This window comes from Triticum dicoccoides, chromosome 3A, assembly GCF_002162155.2.
Source record: "Triticum dicoccoides isolate Atlit2015 ecotype Zavitan chromosome 3A, WEW_v2.0, whole genome shotgun sequence".
Taxonomy (NCBI): Eukaryota; Viridiplantae; Streptophyta; class Magnoliopsida; order Poales; family Poaceae; genus Triticum; species Triticum dicoccoides.
The window spans coordinates 673,589,539-673,606,427 of record NC_041384.1 but is presented as its reverse complement, the minus strand read 5'-3'; the positions used below and the strand labels follow the sequence as shown (position 1 = coordinate 673,606,427).

At 51.6% G+C, this 16,889-nt stretch overlaps 1 protein-coding gene across 1 annotated transcript; it reads left to right on the top strand.

Annotated features, from left to right (window-relative positions):
- Nucleotides 1-2,744: 2,744 nt before the first annotated feature.
- Nucleotides 2,745-4,282, top strand: LOC119270114. The gene has a single exon (XM_037552086.1). The coding sequence runs from the start codon at nucleotides 2,906-2,908 to the stop codon at nucleotides 4,070-4,072; it is 1,167 nt and encodes a 388-aa protein (XP_037407983.1). The 5' UTR covers nucleotides 2,745-2,905; the 3' UTR covers nucleotides 4,073-4,282.
- Nucleotides 4,283-16,889: the final 12,607 nt, after the last annotated feature.

Sequence of the window (16,889 nt, the reverse complement as noted above, 5' to 3'; positions counted from 1 at the left end):
CCCTCCCCGACCCCCACCCATCCTCCTCGAGCTTCAGGTTCGCCTCCTCAGGAGGCGCCCGTGGAGTCGTCTGGTTGTGCCTCGCAGCGACTGCTTCTTGCGGCGCGCCGACCGGAAGTTGGCTGAGTGTGAGTGTCCTTCACCACCACCACCCCACACCCCGTAGGGGCGGCTTGGGCCCGACGGCCATGGACCAGCGCCCCCTCCCGCGTCCATCGCCGGGAGCTGCGCTTTTTTCTGGCTAAGGCCATGCTTGGATCCAAGGGACTATTTTTAGTCTGACTAAAACTAGTCTCTTTTAGAGGCTAAAGTTCCAAACACCCCTGACTAAAAAGAGGCTAGAACTAGTCTTGAGACTAAAATTTTTTAGTCAGGGGAACCCTACTAAAATGTGGATTAGTCCTCTCTCCCCTCATTTAACTCCTCTCCTTTAACACATGCGAGTTCGGGATTGGAGGGTTTGGAGGATAATAAATGATCATTGACTCATTTTAGTCTATTTAGTATTTGTATCCAAGCATGGGTGAGGCTAGCAAGTTTTAGTCCCACTACTTTTAGTCATGGGACTAAAACGTATCCAAGCACCCTCTAATTTGACTCTAAAAGCTCCTCGTCATCTCCATACCACCACCACCCTATTGGTGCCTTTGGTTAGCCATCCATCCCGACACACCTTTGATTCCGGCACGCTCCGGGAGCTGCCTTCCATTCTAGCTCCTTGGGCCGCGGGCATCCCCGCTGCTCCGATCGTGGTGGCCTTGATCTGCGCTGCCTTTCATATCCTGGCTCGTGCGGGGCTCTGGCCACAATACATCCCCGTTGCCTCTCATTCTGCTCAACCATCCATCCCACTCCTCCGGAGCTCGTTCGTTTGGCGGCGGCCGATGCCTCCTTCGGCGTCGGGCGTGGCTTCCCTCCTGCAGTCACAGTTCCGGCCTATGCACGACTTCCTCTTCTCCGATTCATGCTCTAACGGCTTGGGATTGCTCGGAATTTGGGAGGGCGAAATCCATGCATCCTATGATGGCAGCGTCGACACCCGTGTGTGTCGTTCCCTTCTTGAAGGCGCTGTCATGGCCGTTATCTGTGTCCCTCTTCGAGCATCAGCGGAAACCCTAGGCCCGGTTCCCGGATCGGATGACGACGGCGTCTGGGCGTTGCTCTCCTCTATGAAGGTGTTGTCTTGTTTTGTACGCGGCGTCCTTGATGTTGGATTTGGAGATGTTAGTCATTTAGCTGTTGGTTGGGCTGCTCTTCGGTTGGCGAGTTTAGCTGCGTTTTTCTTTGTTTGGGTCAAGCATCTCACATCTCTCTTCTTCAGGCACCATGCTCACATCTCTTGCGTCCGTCATATGTTGTATCACCTCCTGTATTCACTCTAATTTCTTTTATCAATGAAATGATACGGAAGCTTTCCCTATTCGCGAAAAAAAGTCTCTAGCATAACCATATTTTTTATTATAGAAAATCAAAATAATCAATACGCACTAAGAATGCATACTAATATCCTTAAGCGATTCTAACCAGAATAACCAACCTAAACCATATGATAATGGATCTTTGGTGCAGCCTAGAAGACCCAGGCAATCTTAATTTGAGGGAGATTTTTATGCCTTTTTTTATAATTTAGGGAGACAATTGTGGCGAGAGTCAATAATTTATCCTGGCAATGCAAGATCATGGACCATGTGGAGAAGCCCTCCTGGTGGCATCTTTCAGACTGAAAACCGATTAAAAATTTCTTCCGCAAAAGAAAACTAGTTAAAACCTTGATTTCAGAATAGAAAACGATTTTAGTTCAGACAAGAAGAATAATGTATCAGTAGGTGCATTGTACTACTAGCAACTAGGGCAGCTATGCGTTTGAGCCTCGGCGAGGACATTGGCACGCAAGTTGACCATCGCTACCATCGAGCCATCGAGGGCAGTATATGCCGATGCATTTCCTTTTTCTTATAAGCACCCGCGGCGGCGCTCGGCTTGCTCGTGCCGATCTCATTACCGTTTCTCCCATGCTCGACCATCTCGCCAGGTCAACATGGACACACGCAAAACTAGCCTAGGGCACGGCGGTTATGTTATTGCAGTCGATTGTTTCCACCGCCAGCCCGTCAGAAACTAAACTGGAAGGGAGTTTGACATTCGTCGCCAGGCCAACTCGTTTCCCCGGCGCACTCCTCGAGAGAGACACTTGGGATGGTTTCAATCGTTCTTGAATTTTTCACTAGAGTGGCGTGCACCCTGGGAGGCAGGGCGGCCCCCTGGGTGGCGTCCGGCGTCCGCGGGGCACGCATTGCCCAGGCCACGCATTGAAGCACGCCGTGAGCTGCCTGCACTGTGCTGCACGCACGTTAACTGATCCGGCACGGACGTCGCCATGACGCGCCTGCGGTGCACGGACGGCTCGCACTGTGGGCTTCATCACGGCCCGATTAATTTTCACCGGCGCAGCGTACGTGACTGACTGCCACCTCCGTGCGCCGGGTGGTTTATTGCTCCGCTGCCGCCGCAGCGGCGCTCCACGGCACGGGCACGGGCACGAAGCAGTTGTTTAACTGCGCAGTGACTTTCACCGTGCAGGCTCGATCGGTAATTCCTGGGCGGGGCGGGGGCGCGTCACCAGACAAAGATCGCAGAGCGCATATGCGGGCCTGCGGCACGCGAGGCGAGACGTGGAAATCAGCTCCCCACTTGATGTGATTGATGATAAATACGCGTGTCAAGTCGCTTCGTACGCCTCCCTTTCTCGTTCCGCCCCCATCCCCATTCCCATCTCCTCGCTTCGCAAGCTGCGCCGAGTCCCTCCCACCCATGCTGTCCTGCACCTACTAGCTGAGCTCGCTCGTGCTCCCCGTCCGAGCCCAGGCCGCGTTCGTGGGGGGCTGGATTGCTCGGCGAGCGGGCGATGGACGTCGTCGTCGGGCTGCCGTCGTCTCCGCCCGAGTCCGGGCGCTCCTCGCCGTCTCCGACCGCGTCGCCCGAGTTCGAGTTCTGGATGGTGGGCAAGAACCCGGGGACATTCCCCTCCCCCGCCCTGCTCACCGCCGACGAGCTCTTCTCCGACGGCATTGTGCTCCCTCTCCACACCCTCCAGGCCCCTCCTCCTTGCCCCGACGCCGGCCAAGACGACGGCGAGGAAGACGCTGAGGAAGATGCCGACCCCAACGTCGACGTCAACGACTCCTCGGAGCCGCCGGAGGAGGAAGGGGAGCCTGCCGCGCAGCCGCTCGCGGAGGCCTGCGCCGTCCCGACGCTGGACCTCCCCGCGGTCACTTTCAAGTGGAAGGACATCTTCAAGGCCACCGGCGAGTCCAAGGAGCGCGCCAAGAAGGCGGAGCGCCGCGTCAGCAGCGTCAGCGGCAACGCCGAGCTCATCAACATCAACATATGGCCCTTCTCCCGGAGCCGCTCCGCTGGCCACTCTACCTCCGGCGCCGGCGCCGGCGCTAGCAGCAAGGCCAAGGCGAGCACTCCCAGCACCGGCAACGCCAGTGCCGCTGCTGCCAGCGCACCGGTGGCGGCTACCGCGACGGCGGCGGGGCGGAAGGTGAGCAGCGCGCCGTGCTCCCGGAGCAACTCCCGCGGCGAGGCCTCCGGGTCGGGGGTGCCGGCCGTCGCCATCGCGGCGGCAGCGGAAAAGGCCGCTGCGCAAGCGCCCGCCACGTCCATGCTGAGGCGGTGGGTTCCCGGCGGTCAGGGCAGAGCAGGCCTGAGCGCGAACGGCATCCGCCTGGGAAGAGCCAGCCCAGTCTGGCAGCTGAGGCGCAACAAGCTACAGCAGCAGCAGCAAGCCGCCGCGGAGCAGAAGCAGAGCAGCAACGCCACCGCCAGCGGCAAGAACAAGGCCGTCCCGGAAGACGACGCGGCGACGAGCCAAGTCCAAGCGGACGCCGGCGAAGCAGCAGACAAGGCGACGGCGTCCGCTGCTGCAGACGCAGCGCCGGCGACCGTGAGCGCGCCAGCCGCCGCGTGCCGGAACAACGCGGCCTGCGCGGAGGTGGCCGGCGAGGAGTGCGTGCCGCCGCAGGGGCTGTTCGGCCTCGGCACCTTCTTCTCCAAGAAGGTGTACTGATCCCGACGAGCCACACCGCGCCACTCGCTGAATGTACATAGGACTCGAGCCGGTACAGGCTCGTCTCTCTCGTCGATCCCTTGCACGACCCCCTCCTCCGCCACCCGTTCGTTCGCTAGCTTAAGCATTCTTTTTCTCCTGCTTATCTCTGCACTGTACCACGCATCGCCATGAATGATAGCTCAGCTCAAGCTGCCGTCCCCTCCATCATGAACCGTCCAACTCAATGTCCATGTACCACTAGCCAGTAGTAAAACCGTAACACGCAAAAAAACACATCGATGTGGCGTGTAACACAGACTCCCGGGTCCCTTGCACGGCGAGACATTGGTTTATGGGGGTTGGTTGAGTGGGAGATGCCAAATGATTTGGGGGCAAAAGGCTGGAAAAGTCAGGGAGGCCTCTGCGGCGCCTGTCCCGCCGGCCATGCACGCACCGGAGCCGGATCGACGATGGATGGATGGATGGATGGATCGGGGCGGATGGGCATGCACTGCTCTGGGCTGCATGCCGCCACGGGCTACGCAACAAGGCGTACGCCGTTGGACGCCTCTGCACATGCGCCTGCTGGCTTGCTAAATCTGCTGGGATCTTGTGTGGTAGCGGCCTGTATTATCGATGGCGATGCATCACACCACACCCCAGTCGACGGTTCAGGACTCCTCCATCAGCCCCGTGCCCACGCTGTGCTTGTTCTAGGCCGCGCATGACTCGTGGCCATGGCCATGCATGCAGACATGCGCTGCTGTCTGCACCATGATAGCAAGAAACAATTTGCTCATGGGACCAATCTCGATAGATGGATGGATGGACAGAACCAGCAAAACGGTGGTAAAACTGGTCTGCTAGCGTGGTGCCGAGCGGTGTAAAATTAAGTAGCCTGTGCAGATGGCGGCGTTAAAGAAAGAGCCGATCTCTCCTCCTTAACTGTACAGCTACCGAAGCTAGCTAGTGGTGGCGAGCCGGTACTGCGGTGAGGTTCATTGCTCCTGCGAGGGAAGTAGCCTATTGCAGAAGGCAGAGGGACTAGCAAGTGGCGGCGGTGGTGGTGCTGGCGTAGTACTACTACTCCTCCAGATCAACCTTGCTTCGAGTTAAAGATCGGTGATGGTTGAGCCTTGAGAGAGGTTAAAGCGCGCAGCATCTGGTGCTGCTGGTGTGGTGCTAATCGTAATCTAATCTCTCGACTCAGAGTGAGACAGGCAGGCAGTGCTGATTAGTTGGTTGAGAAGAAAAGAAAAACGGCGAGGCAGTGGTACGGCTGCGTCGGCCTGCCTGCCGGCAAGTGGGCCGGCAGCGGCTGACCCCGGCTGCCCGGATGGCGAGTTAACTTACTGCTTGATTGGCTCCACGCAGAGAAGTCCAGTGAGCCAGTCCGGCCTTCGAGGTGCAACGCAACGCAACGTTGGTTCGTGCCTGCCTCTGCACTGGCCGGGCGCATCTGGCGATCTTTTCCTTTGTGCTGCGGCTTTGCCTGATTTTTCCATGGGGGGAGGGTACGGCCGGGGCCGGGGGCGGAGGAATCAAATCGGCTTTGACGTATCATACGGCCTGCGATCTGGGGAGGGGCGCCCATCCCGAGCGGAGCCGGCCGGCCGGCCCGCCCGCCCCGACACGGACGAAGAAGGTAGACTGGCTAATTGCGTCCCAGGATGAAAACTTATGGCAGGCACGAAAACGATATTTTAAAGTTTCGGAAAAATCTAAAAAAAATATAGGATGTTAAGAGGATGATGTTTTTTTCCGGGTAAATAACTTGTACTCCCTCCGTTTCTTTTTAGTCTGCATATAAGGTTTAATCATAGTGAAGCTTTGTAGAGTTTGACTAACTTTATATTAAAAAAATATAAACATTCACAATATGAAATCAATATTATCAGATGCACCATGAAACATATGTTCATACTATATAGTTTTAGTATTGTAGATGTTTATATTTTTTTATATAAATTTGGTCAAACTTTGTGCAGTTTGACTTTGACCAAATCTTATATGCGGAGTAAAAAAGAAACGAAGGGAGTATTACTCGACTCATAGAATTACAATCATCAGCAGCTAGCTGGACAGTTTTCCCAGGACCAGAACCCAACCAAGTCATGGTTCTACCTTTGGTACGAGCAAAACTAGCCGGACTGTCACTAATCCTATTTTGGGATCGAGATATATGAGTAATACATGATTCACGAAGACTCAAAAGATATCTAATTTTAGTAACTATGGAAGAATACACCGATCTATCAACTTCTTTAGACTGAACAAGCTTAACTGCCACAATGGAATCCATCTCTATGGATATCGGACAATTGCTTCTCTGCAAGGAAAAGGAGAGACCCTCCATGCATGCACACAACTCCGCTTCAAGAGCATCTCTGCACGAAAACAGTACTCAACAGGCTGAGAAAATGATAATACCATTGTTGTCCCTGAGCATCATACCTGCACCGGCAGATCGCTCGTCCGAGAATGAGCCATTACTGTTTAGTGTAACCCAACCCGAGCTAGGAGGCTGCCAAGTTTCAGCGGGGCGCAACAGCACCTTATCACATGTGATAATCTGTTTTCCTTTCTCCGGGTCAGAAGCTAAGTCCACCTTCAGGCACAAGATCGAATTCAAATAGGACACAAGAAAACGCTTCGAAGCTTCCATGGTCGGCATTGGTTTATGATGAACAACCTCATTGCGGATATGCCAAGAACGCCACAACGTAAAGAGAACCATGGAACGCTCCACGTCTGGAAGTGGCTCAAGAACGTTTAGCAACCACTCGTGCCCATTGTTCTGGATTAAAGAGAGGGTCGGCAGCCGCCATACTTCTGACATAGTATCCCATAATAAGCGTGACTGAGGATGTTAAGAGGATGATGTTCTATTGCCATGCAAAATTTAAAGTTTAAACATATTACAAGATGTGACCTATAAAAAGACAAAATCAACATTGAATAGTGCCGAATATTAACATCACTACTCGTTCTGAATTTGTCCTTTTCATTTCTCACATTCCGTAATGTGTTTTTACTTAAAATTTCACATACAATAGAACATCATCCTCTTAACATCCCATAATTATTTTTCTTCTTTTTTGAAACTTCCAAATTTGGTTTCCATGAAGTTTCTTTTGAATTTTTGTTTCCGTATAATATTCTCCCATTGACTACATTTGTTGTTTCTTGATCCGCACGAAACTTAAAATACTTCGAGGTTGGATATGATGTCGAGATCGCCACCGAGCATGAACCAATGCTGGATAAACCCGTTGTACGATAGGTCCGGATATGATGTCGAGATCGACACCACGCATGAACCAATGCCCTCTTCTCCGTCTATCCAGCCAAGTCGTACCACCAACGAATATCTTCGCACCAGACCCCGCTGGGCACCGTCAACTTCACCAAAGTCGTCCTCGCACACCGCCTGATGAAAGCCGCCACTCGAGAACACATCTCCTTCGTCGTCCCACAACAACCCTTCATCACTTCCACAAACAGGCCACCCGATCCGGACCTCTCCGCCACAATCGGTGTCGCGTGGGCTTTGCCCGACGACACACCCTGACGCGCCCCAACGTAAACGAGAGGGGCAGATGACGGATGGCAACTGAGGTTCGTTGATGGCCTGCCTCGTCGCTTCACAAAGTTGTTGTGAGCCTCTTACCTTTCAAGGGGTAATAGTAATGCTAAACATTGGATTGCATAAAATGAGCGGCTCACATTAGTTGGGGCCATCTTAAACTTTCTATAAGAAAAAAGAACGAAAAAGTCGGTTCATGTAGGATTCTTTGTTTCCTTTGCAAAGATATTCATATATATCACAGAAGTTTCAGAAGTACAAACCATCTCAAACATAATAATAAATACATCGATGTCTCTAGTCTACCGAATGACCACTACCGCCGCCAGAATGAGCCACCGACGCGCCGCCGTCGTCGCTCCCCTATCGGACTTGGCTTGACCTTGAGGATGACGGGCGAGAACTCTTTGTGCACGTGCCCCTAAGGACCAGCACTCTGTAGTCGCGATCGTCACTTCGTCACAATTGAGCCTTTGAATTGAATAGACCTGACACAACTAACAACAATTCTCACAATCACGCACACATGGCAAGAAACCCTAATCTGACCGTCCGAAAAAGACGGCGGAAATCTACGACGAAGCTCCATCAACTATCTTCAAATGGACAAAGTTGAAGAGGGCCGAAACACAGGAGACAAACTTAAAGAATAAGCATCATCATCTGCATGGGTGCCACACCCGCGAGCGCTAAGAATCTCAACATAAACTACTACCTGAAGCGAAGGGACCGGGATTTCCTCCCCACTATCGGCCACTGGAGACGAATCCACGGCTGGCGGCAATGCCTAAAGGGAGAGCCGAGGGGAAGGAGAGAAAACTGAGCTTGTGTCACACACATGTCGTCATATAAAATTGTTGGATCGAGTAGGATTCTTTGCATCCATAAACGTGGCATGATTGTCTATAAATTGGTGTTGTGCTGCATAGGGCATAGCTCGTCTCTCTGCATAAATACTGGTGGTGTAGTTGGGCTGGCAGCATGGCACAGACTTTGTCCGAGCCTACCCGCTCATGCAACGAGCGGTGACGTCGTCACACGCATCGCACGCACGGCGGCAAACGTGTGCCACCACGCCCACGATCATGTCGCCCCAATCCCAGTAAGGCTGGTCACAATGGGTAAGAACAGCTAGTAACTTATACACTTTCCTAGACTATGTTACTACCTTCATAGTGGGTAGAAACATCTACTATGTAGTATCATGTAACGGTGTATTTATTAGGTTATAGACTCATTGTTTTTTGGAGTGTGTGATGTTCCGGTAACTTAGCTAGTTACCACAAGCACCTCTCTCTTCATTAAATATGTGTCACATAAACAAAATTGTATTGAAATGTGTGATGTTACTCTTAAATTCCTTCCCATTGTGACCAGCCTGACACGGACAGGCAGAGACATGCATGGGGCGCCCGGCCGCGCGCCAAATCAAGAGAGAGGTGCTCCACAACTTTACCCAGCTGATCGGTGAGGTGAAGATAGAAGGGGGAAAGATCGGGGGTGGATCTGAGAGGCGATCCGTACAATGGCCAGCCGGCGCACCGGCCGGCACCTCCATGTGCGCGGCGCTGGGTGCTGCCCCTGCTCGCTTTGCCCTGTCCAATCAGACACCCACTCCATCCAATTCATACCTGCCACTGCAAATTTGTTATGAGCAGTGTACCGTACGTGCTCCAACTATTTACCTCTGTTACGTGGTCTGAAAAGTCTCGCCCGACACGGACCAAAACTGCAAAAACCTAGCTTTACGTGTGCGTTTTTCGCTGACTGACTGAGATCCAATCCTTCTCGGCCAAGCCGGGTGCCCCAGCCGTCAGACTGCCTGTTTCTGCCGGGTCGGGAAGAGAGATCAGCATGACTGCACAAAGAACCTCATCTACTGGAGTAGGAGTATGTCCGAACACTGTAAAAAAACTCAGAGATGGCCCGAGTCATGGGTGCGCACATCAGTTTTTTGTATCCATACTTGGCGATGTGACGCGACACTTGGCCAGAGTGGTGCGATACGCCCCATAGCGGGCTGTGTTCTGACGGAGGTGTGGATCGACTGCTGTAGTTGACAAGACTGTCCCTCCTGCAGTGCAACGGCCGGCTGGATCTACAGCGGAGCGGTCACATCGATCGTCCATTTCCTCGCAAGTGGCATGCAAAGGTCCATCCAGCGGACGGAGGTGAAAGGTGGAGACGGAGATACGACCCGACCCGTGCATGCAGTAGGCACGGTAACAATAGAGGACAAAATTTCTATTCTGACATCTACAGCAAACTTAAGCACGAATTAACCCTCCTTCTGAAATATTTTCGATTCTGTCCTTTTTTGGTCAAGCCAACATCCATGGCGTATAGGTTGCATGGGAGACGTCGCGGTGTCTGGCGTTTGGCCCTGACCCACACTTGTCCGGTTGGCGCTGACATGGCAAAGACGAAACGCCATTGATCTTGTCGTCTGGTCGAAACACCGAAGCTGTTGGCGTTTGGTCCTTTGTATTTCTCAGCCCGCACACATGCATACAACAATTAATCGGTTTCTTCATTCTTTGTCCTCGTCCGATGCACCACGCCAGTACAACATCGATTGGAACTTTAAAACTCAAAAGAACATGTCTATAAATTCTTGCACTCCATCTCCTCACTCTATAATTCTGTGCTCAGTCCTTTCCACTTCTCTCCTTTGTCATTCTACTCCAGTACTCCTATGTGCGCCTTGTTGATGCCGCGGGCTGAAGTGGCAGTGGCGCCGCTCGCCTGGGTGTGCCCGTCGCCAATAGAGCCCGGAGCACTAATGGCAACCCTGGACGCGCGCGAACACAAAGTAAAAAGGAGTACCCTACAAAACGTAGCTTAGCTTTTTGATAGTTTTCTCTTTTATTAAGGCATCTTCAAGGTAGACTCGCAAACTCCCGCAAACGTTTGGACCGCGCTATTCAGACCGCGCAAGCAATCCAAAATGGTCCTGTATCGGTTCGCAGGGCAGTCTAACCGTGATTTATCCCGCAAACCATAGACAAACGTGGGGCCTTTGCGTGATTCCGGACCGCTCCCAAGCTCATTTCTGACCGCCTGGCTCACCAAAAAAACCACCCGCCCCTCTTATGCTTTTCTTCTAAGCACGCGCCGCTAACCACGCCGCATTCATGCCGTCGCAGAGCATACAACAGCCGACACTGATGCGGAGATGTGATCGGAGGGAGGGAGGATGGCGTTGACCGACGCGACCTCTCGGCAGCCGCCGCTTCAATGCGAATGCAAGTTCTCGAGGAACCAACTGGCTGATGTGCCGCATTGAAGCGGACCGCCCCTTCGCTTGGCCCTCGCCACAGCTATTGTACCAGATCGAACGCCGCGTGAAGGAGGAGCTGGCCACGCCCCCGCACCACCGTGGCGTCTAGATCAGACACCACGTAAAGGACGAGCCTGTGTCCCCGTCACACAGCCGGTACGGCCGCATTGACGCGACGTTCTCGCCGCCGCGCCGCCACCACCTCACCGTCAAGGAGGAGGTGCCGCCCGCGATCAAGAAGGCGCGGGGCCGCCTCCTCCACTACCGCAGCGGTCCCTCGGTCTCAAGGGTCGTCATGTCTAAGGCGAAGTGCGCAGCTTGACAACAGGAGAGGTATGACCAGCACAATGCCAGTCGCCGCTCCGCGTTCGCCAAGGGCGACGTGGCCGCCGAACTGGGTCCGCAACGACCCAAACCTCGCCACCGTGTGCGCGCTCAACGACTCTGTGACCACCGCGGAGACGGCCGTCAGGCGTCGCCGCTGCCTTGACGGCGAGTTCGCCAAGATCGACGAGGAGTGATCGCTTAGCGACTGCTCTGCCAACGCCGGTCGCGACAAGGCCGCCGCTAGGGCTTCGAATGTCACGTCGGTAGTGGTCACAACGACACTCCGCACAACGCAGCAGGAGGCGGAGCGGCTCCCCTGCGAGCGGCAGGTAGTCGCGGCCCTCCGGTGTCGTACCTCCGCTGGAGGGACCACGACGATGACGACGACGATGGCGCCGACGGAGGCGGCTGTGTGGCAGGGCGTGGCGGCCACGAGTACGAGGTGGTCGTCGGGCATAGGGTTTATGTTCTTTTTCTAGTTTTTTAGTTAAACGGTCGAAATATCGACCTTTTTATGTAAATTATATCCGAACTTGAATGAAATCTGTCCGATTTGATCGAATTTCTTGAGGTTGGTTTGAATTGTTGGCTGGATGTACACGGCTGGGTTGGATGTCGTCCTCTCGTATCCGTGTCCGCGGACTGATCCTCGCGCCTTTTCATGGACGAATGCGGAAAAAAATTGCTGATTACTGTTAAACATGTTCTTAGGTGTTACTCCCTTCGTTCATAAATATTTGTCTTTCTAGATATTTCAAATGGACTACCATCGTATATAGACATATTTTAGAATGTGGATTTACTTATTTTGCTTTGTATGTAGTCACTTATTGAAATCTCTAAAAAGACAAATATTTAAAAACGGATGGAGTATAAGAGAGAAGGGAAAGAAAGCACCCGCGTTGCACATACAGGGCCAAGGCATGCATGCATTGCATGCACACCAGGAACAGATGAACAACCAAGCGAGGAAGCATTCGTGTACATGCATGCGTATAGATGGTGACGCCAAGATCAGTGACGTTTCGTCTTTGCCATGTCAGCGCCAACCGGACGAGTGTGGGTCAGGGCCAAACATGCAACCCAGACGTCATGAATGTTGGCGTGACAAAAAAAGGTCAGATTTGAAAATATTTCAGAAACAGGGTCAATTCGTGCTTAAGTTTGCCGTATAGCTTAGAACAGAAATTTTGTCCAACAATAGACGAGCATGGAGCGCCGAGGGTGGTGGTACGCGTGACGTGAGGCGACGCACGGTGGATCCCCGTACCTGGGGTCTGGGGCCGGCGGGGCAGCGGCCATTGGTCACGCACGCGCGCACGTACGCTGCTGCACTGGCGACGGCGCAGCGCGAGCGCGATGTGCCGGCCGATGCGGGGACAGCGGCGGGTCCGCGCCTCCCCACGCCGGCCACGCCCCGTGACCCGCACTGTCAGCGGCTTCGGTGGCTCCGCCCAGCTTCAGCCAGCGATCGACGCTCGGAGGAGATCTGGACTTGATGGATGGATCCTGACGCGCGGCTACGGGAGCTCTGGTGATCGGTCTGCGGCGGCAGGCGGCAGCGGCGACGGCAGCTCCTCTGTGGTTCGGCGAGGGTGACGAGAGAGCGTGCGTGCGTGCGTGCAAGGGGTTGTGGGGAGATGGGCCCAAGGCCAACCGAATGTCGGGATCCCGACTGTCTATTACAACAAGTTGTGCCCGACTTTGATGATGGAGGAATGAAAACGGTGGCGCGCCTTCGGCACGCTTCAGTGCGTGTAGTCGTCGTTAGGTGGTCTACAGATCTAAATTTAATTTTTATTTTTGATGTTCGTTGTACTGCCATGATTGAATATGAATAGATTGAAAATTTTTACAAAAAGAAAAATCTCCCTTAAATTTGGTACTGGTTTGACGGTGTTGGATGTCCAAACCGCTCCGCGAACATTTAATGTCCCTCGTGGGATGACCAAAAGTGTTTGAAACACACGGTTCGACGATTTGCTGAAGAGCGTTAGAGTTGCCCTTAGAGCTCCGAATCACGTAACGATTTTATACACGGTGTATCATTTCTTAGGGAAGGTGTCTCGTTTATTTTTGTGAAAGAGGATTTTCACGGTGTAGTTTTGTGGCACTCTTGGGAACTTTATTTTTTTAGAAGACCTTGGGATCTCGTTTTCTGCGTGACTTAGTTCTCTGCTTGTTTTTAATGTGTTTCTTCCTTATTTAGTCTTTTTATATTTTTATTGTTTTCTTTATTTTCATTTTATGTATGCAATTTTTTTCCATTTTTCCATCTGTTCTCTTTTCTTCTTCCTTTTTGCACTTTTGTTTGTTTGTTTTTTATGTATTATATGTGGTACAGAAAGCGAATATTTTTTACGTAATAAATATACATTTATTTTTGAATATGTGACATTTTGGTTTTTAAAAAGTGCATGAACATTTGTTTTCACAAGCAGAATTTTTTGTTGATCAACATGGACATATTTCTTTTCCAAAAATGAACATCACATCAGCAAATAATCATTACCCTATTTTCCAAATACAGAAATAATATTTTATACCTGGTATATAAATCAGTTATAAAATAAATAAATGGACACTTCTTTAAAATACACCGATACTTTTCCATATGTTTGAATCTTCTATTTTCCGCAACACTTGAATATCTCCATTTTATAAAACTGGCAACATCAAATCAGTGGAAAAAATATTTATAAAGATTTACATGGGAAATACTGTACCTTTATATGGCCCATTTAAATTTCGTTGCACGCGAGCTGGAAGTCAGAGCTCGCAATAACTGAGCTATAGGGGCGCGCCTGATATCTTTGGACCCTGCCTGCGGACTGCAGTCGCGCTAGGATAGTAGATGCCGAATCTGCTTAATTTTCAGTTTGTATTCACTGCTCGTTCGACGCTCCATATAGGCTTTGAAGTTGCAAGTTTCAGACAGAACAATTCCCAAAAAAAGTTGCAAGTTTCGGACAGAACAGAGAGGGAGCACATAGGAAGTTACACCAAAACTGGGCCGCAATTTTTTTCTTATAGAGAAACAAGGGAAACGTTATTAATCAGCCGGCTGATCATAACCTGCGCATCCGCCGGGCGCTGCACCGTCGGATCGCTTTGTGGCGATTTCACTCGGGCCGTGCTGGAAGTGTTCACAAGGAAGCGTCCAGGCCCTGCGGTCCACTGGTTGATACTTTCAACATTCAGATGAGTACGTGTGCGTTTTGACATACAACCTTCGACGTCATATTGCATTGCTGCCTAACTAGTACTTGTAGCTACTTCCTTCATTTTGTCGCCACTTCGCTCACACAACATGTGTCTCACGTGACATGCTGGCTTCTGACAATTTTCTTTTGCAATTTCTGCTACATCACCAATGTTGAACAAGTTTCTTCCGTAACATTCGCTATGTTGCAAAAAAATGAGGACGAAAAAGAAAATCTGCAACAAAGCCTTTGATGCAAAAATAAAAATCTACAACAAAATCGCAGTTGTAAGAAAGTTTGTAAAAAGATGAAGATGGAAAAATAAATTCTGCAACAAAGCATCTGTTGCAAAAAATCTGCAACAAAATTTCAGTTGCAAAAATAATTATGCAAAAAGACCTCTGTTGCAGAAATTTTCTGCAACAATACCTATGTTGCAATAATGAAGGGCGCCTATGCACCAGATCTGATGGCCCGCGAGCCGGCCGATCTTTTAAAAAGACCAGCCGTCCGGCCACGTAGCGGTCTCCTTTTTTAATGGGAAAAGATTCCCTTCAACCGACTGATTTTTCCAATGCACCTGTGACCTCCCATGGACGACACGTGTCCCAGTCATCACATATACCGCTTTGTCCTTGATGCCTTATCTTCTCCTCCGAGCACTCCCATCCACATCTTCTCTCCTTCCCTAACTCATTCAGTGTCCTCCACCACGCACGCATAGGATGGAGAGCACCCATGAACGTAGATGCAAGCAGCAGCTAGTGACTTCAACAGCAAGCACTCATGGGAGCATGCGAGGTAGCCGGCCGACATGACCGGCGACAAGGTTTGGCAACGCTCAGGATGGGAGCTCGGGGATGGATGGCCTTGCGGTTGGTGCCAGCGATGGCGGGGATGAGCAGCACCGCTCCTTCCTGCGGGCGCACGCCGGCAGCGGCACGATGGTGGGGATGAGCGGCTCCGCTTCCCCTCGTCGTCGTCCCGCGGGAGCTCGTTGCGAACGACAATGGCATTTTTCTGCAACATCCAATAAGTTGCGAGAAAAATTTCTGCAACATTGGTCATGTTGCAAAAAATTATTCCGTCACACGATATAAAGGTGAAGACAAAGAAAATAAATGCAACATCACCTCAGTTGCAAAGTTTTTCTGCAACAATACCGCTGTTGCAAAAAAAGTGAAAATGAAATGGGAAAAAAATCTGCAGCACAACCTACGTTGCGAAAAAAATCCCGCAACACAACCTATGTTGAAAAAAAAATCCACAACACAATCTCTCTTACAAAAAAAAATTCTACAATTTTTTTTGCAACATCACCACAGTTGCAAAGTTTTCTGCAACAATACCATTGTTGCAAAAGTTACATCACATCTCCGCACAAAGTCTCTATTTCAGCAACAACCAACTTGATGCAATTTTGTGATGCTCGTGTGGGGAGATCTAACAGCGTGGGAGGTGGGCTTGTTTCTGCAACACCGCGCTTGTTGCAAAAGGGAGGTGGGGAACGTGGGTTGTACATTGGACGGCCAGCAGCGCGTCCATCCAACGGCCAGCCAGGCGGCGGATGTTTCCAATTCATCCACCGGCGGACGCCTAGCAGCCCTCGAGAAACAATGGGTCGCAAGTGAAATCATGAACTTAGTCATACAAACGACCCGGTACACACACAAAGGTAAATGAGGAAAGTATCGTTTTCCCCCTCAAATCCCGTCTGATGGACCGATTTCCCCCCAAAGTCTAAAACCGGATCAATCAGCCCCTAAACTCTCCAAAACCGGATCAATTCTCCCCCATGGTGGTTTTGCACCAGATTTAGGTGGTTCTGACTAGTCTCCTTGCTGACTGGACAGTGCTGACTTGGCAGATGCAACTTTCCCCAATTTTTAATTGCAATCCGCTCCCTCGCTGCGTAGCACTCTATCATCGTCCCCCTCGCCGCGAAGTACTCTGTCGCCGTCCCCTTTGTCGCCCCCTCGCCGCCCCCTCGCCGCCCCATCGCCGTCCCCTCGCCGTCCGCTCGCTGCAGTCCATAGCGTCTGCTAGCTCGTCAAGCAGTCATCGGTCGCCGCGGTCCATGGCCTTCTCAGGGCAGTCGCCGGTGCCATATCGGGAGCCACCGATGGCGTACTCGCCTGAGAAGGTGTGCCACTGCAAAGTCAAGGCTCCGAGGTGGATTTCGTGGAGCATTGCCAACCCCGGTCGTCGATACTACAACTGCAGCCAATCTCTGGTAACTAGATCTGTGCCCGCTGTTTTTGTTTGTTGTTTCGTTGAGCAGCAAAGTTATAGTCTTTGCGTGATTCTTTTGACAAAATTGCACAATTTTTTGAATAGGGATATGACTGTGGGTACTTCAAGTGGCATGATGATCCCCTGGATAAGTTTGTCAGTACGCTACTAGGTGACCTGCGAGATGTTGTGAATCGGCTGAAGACA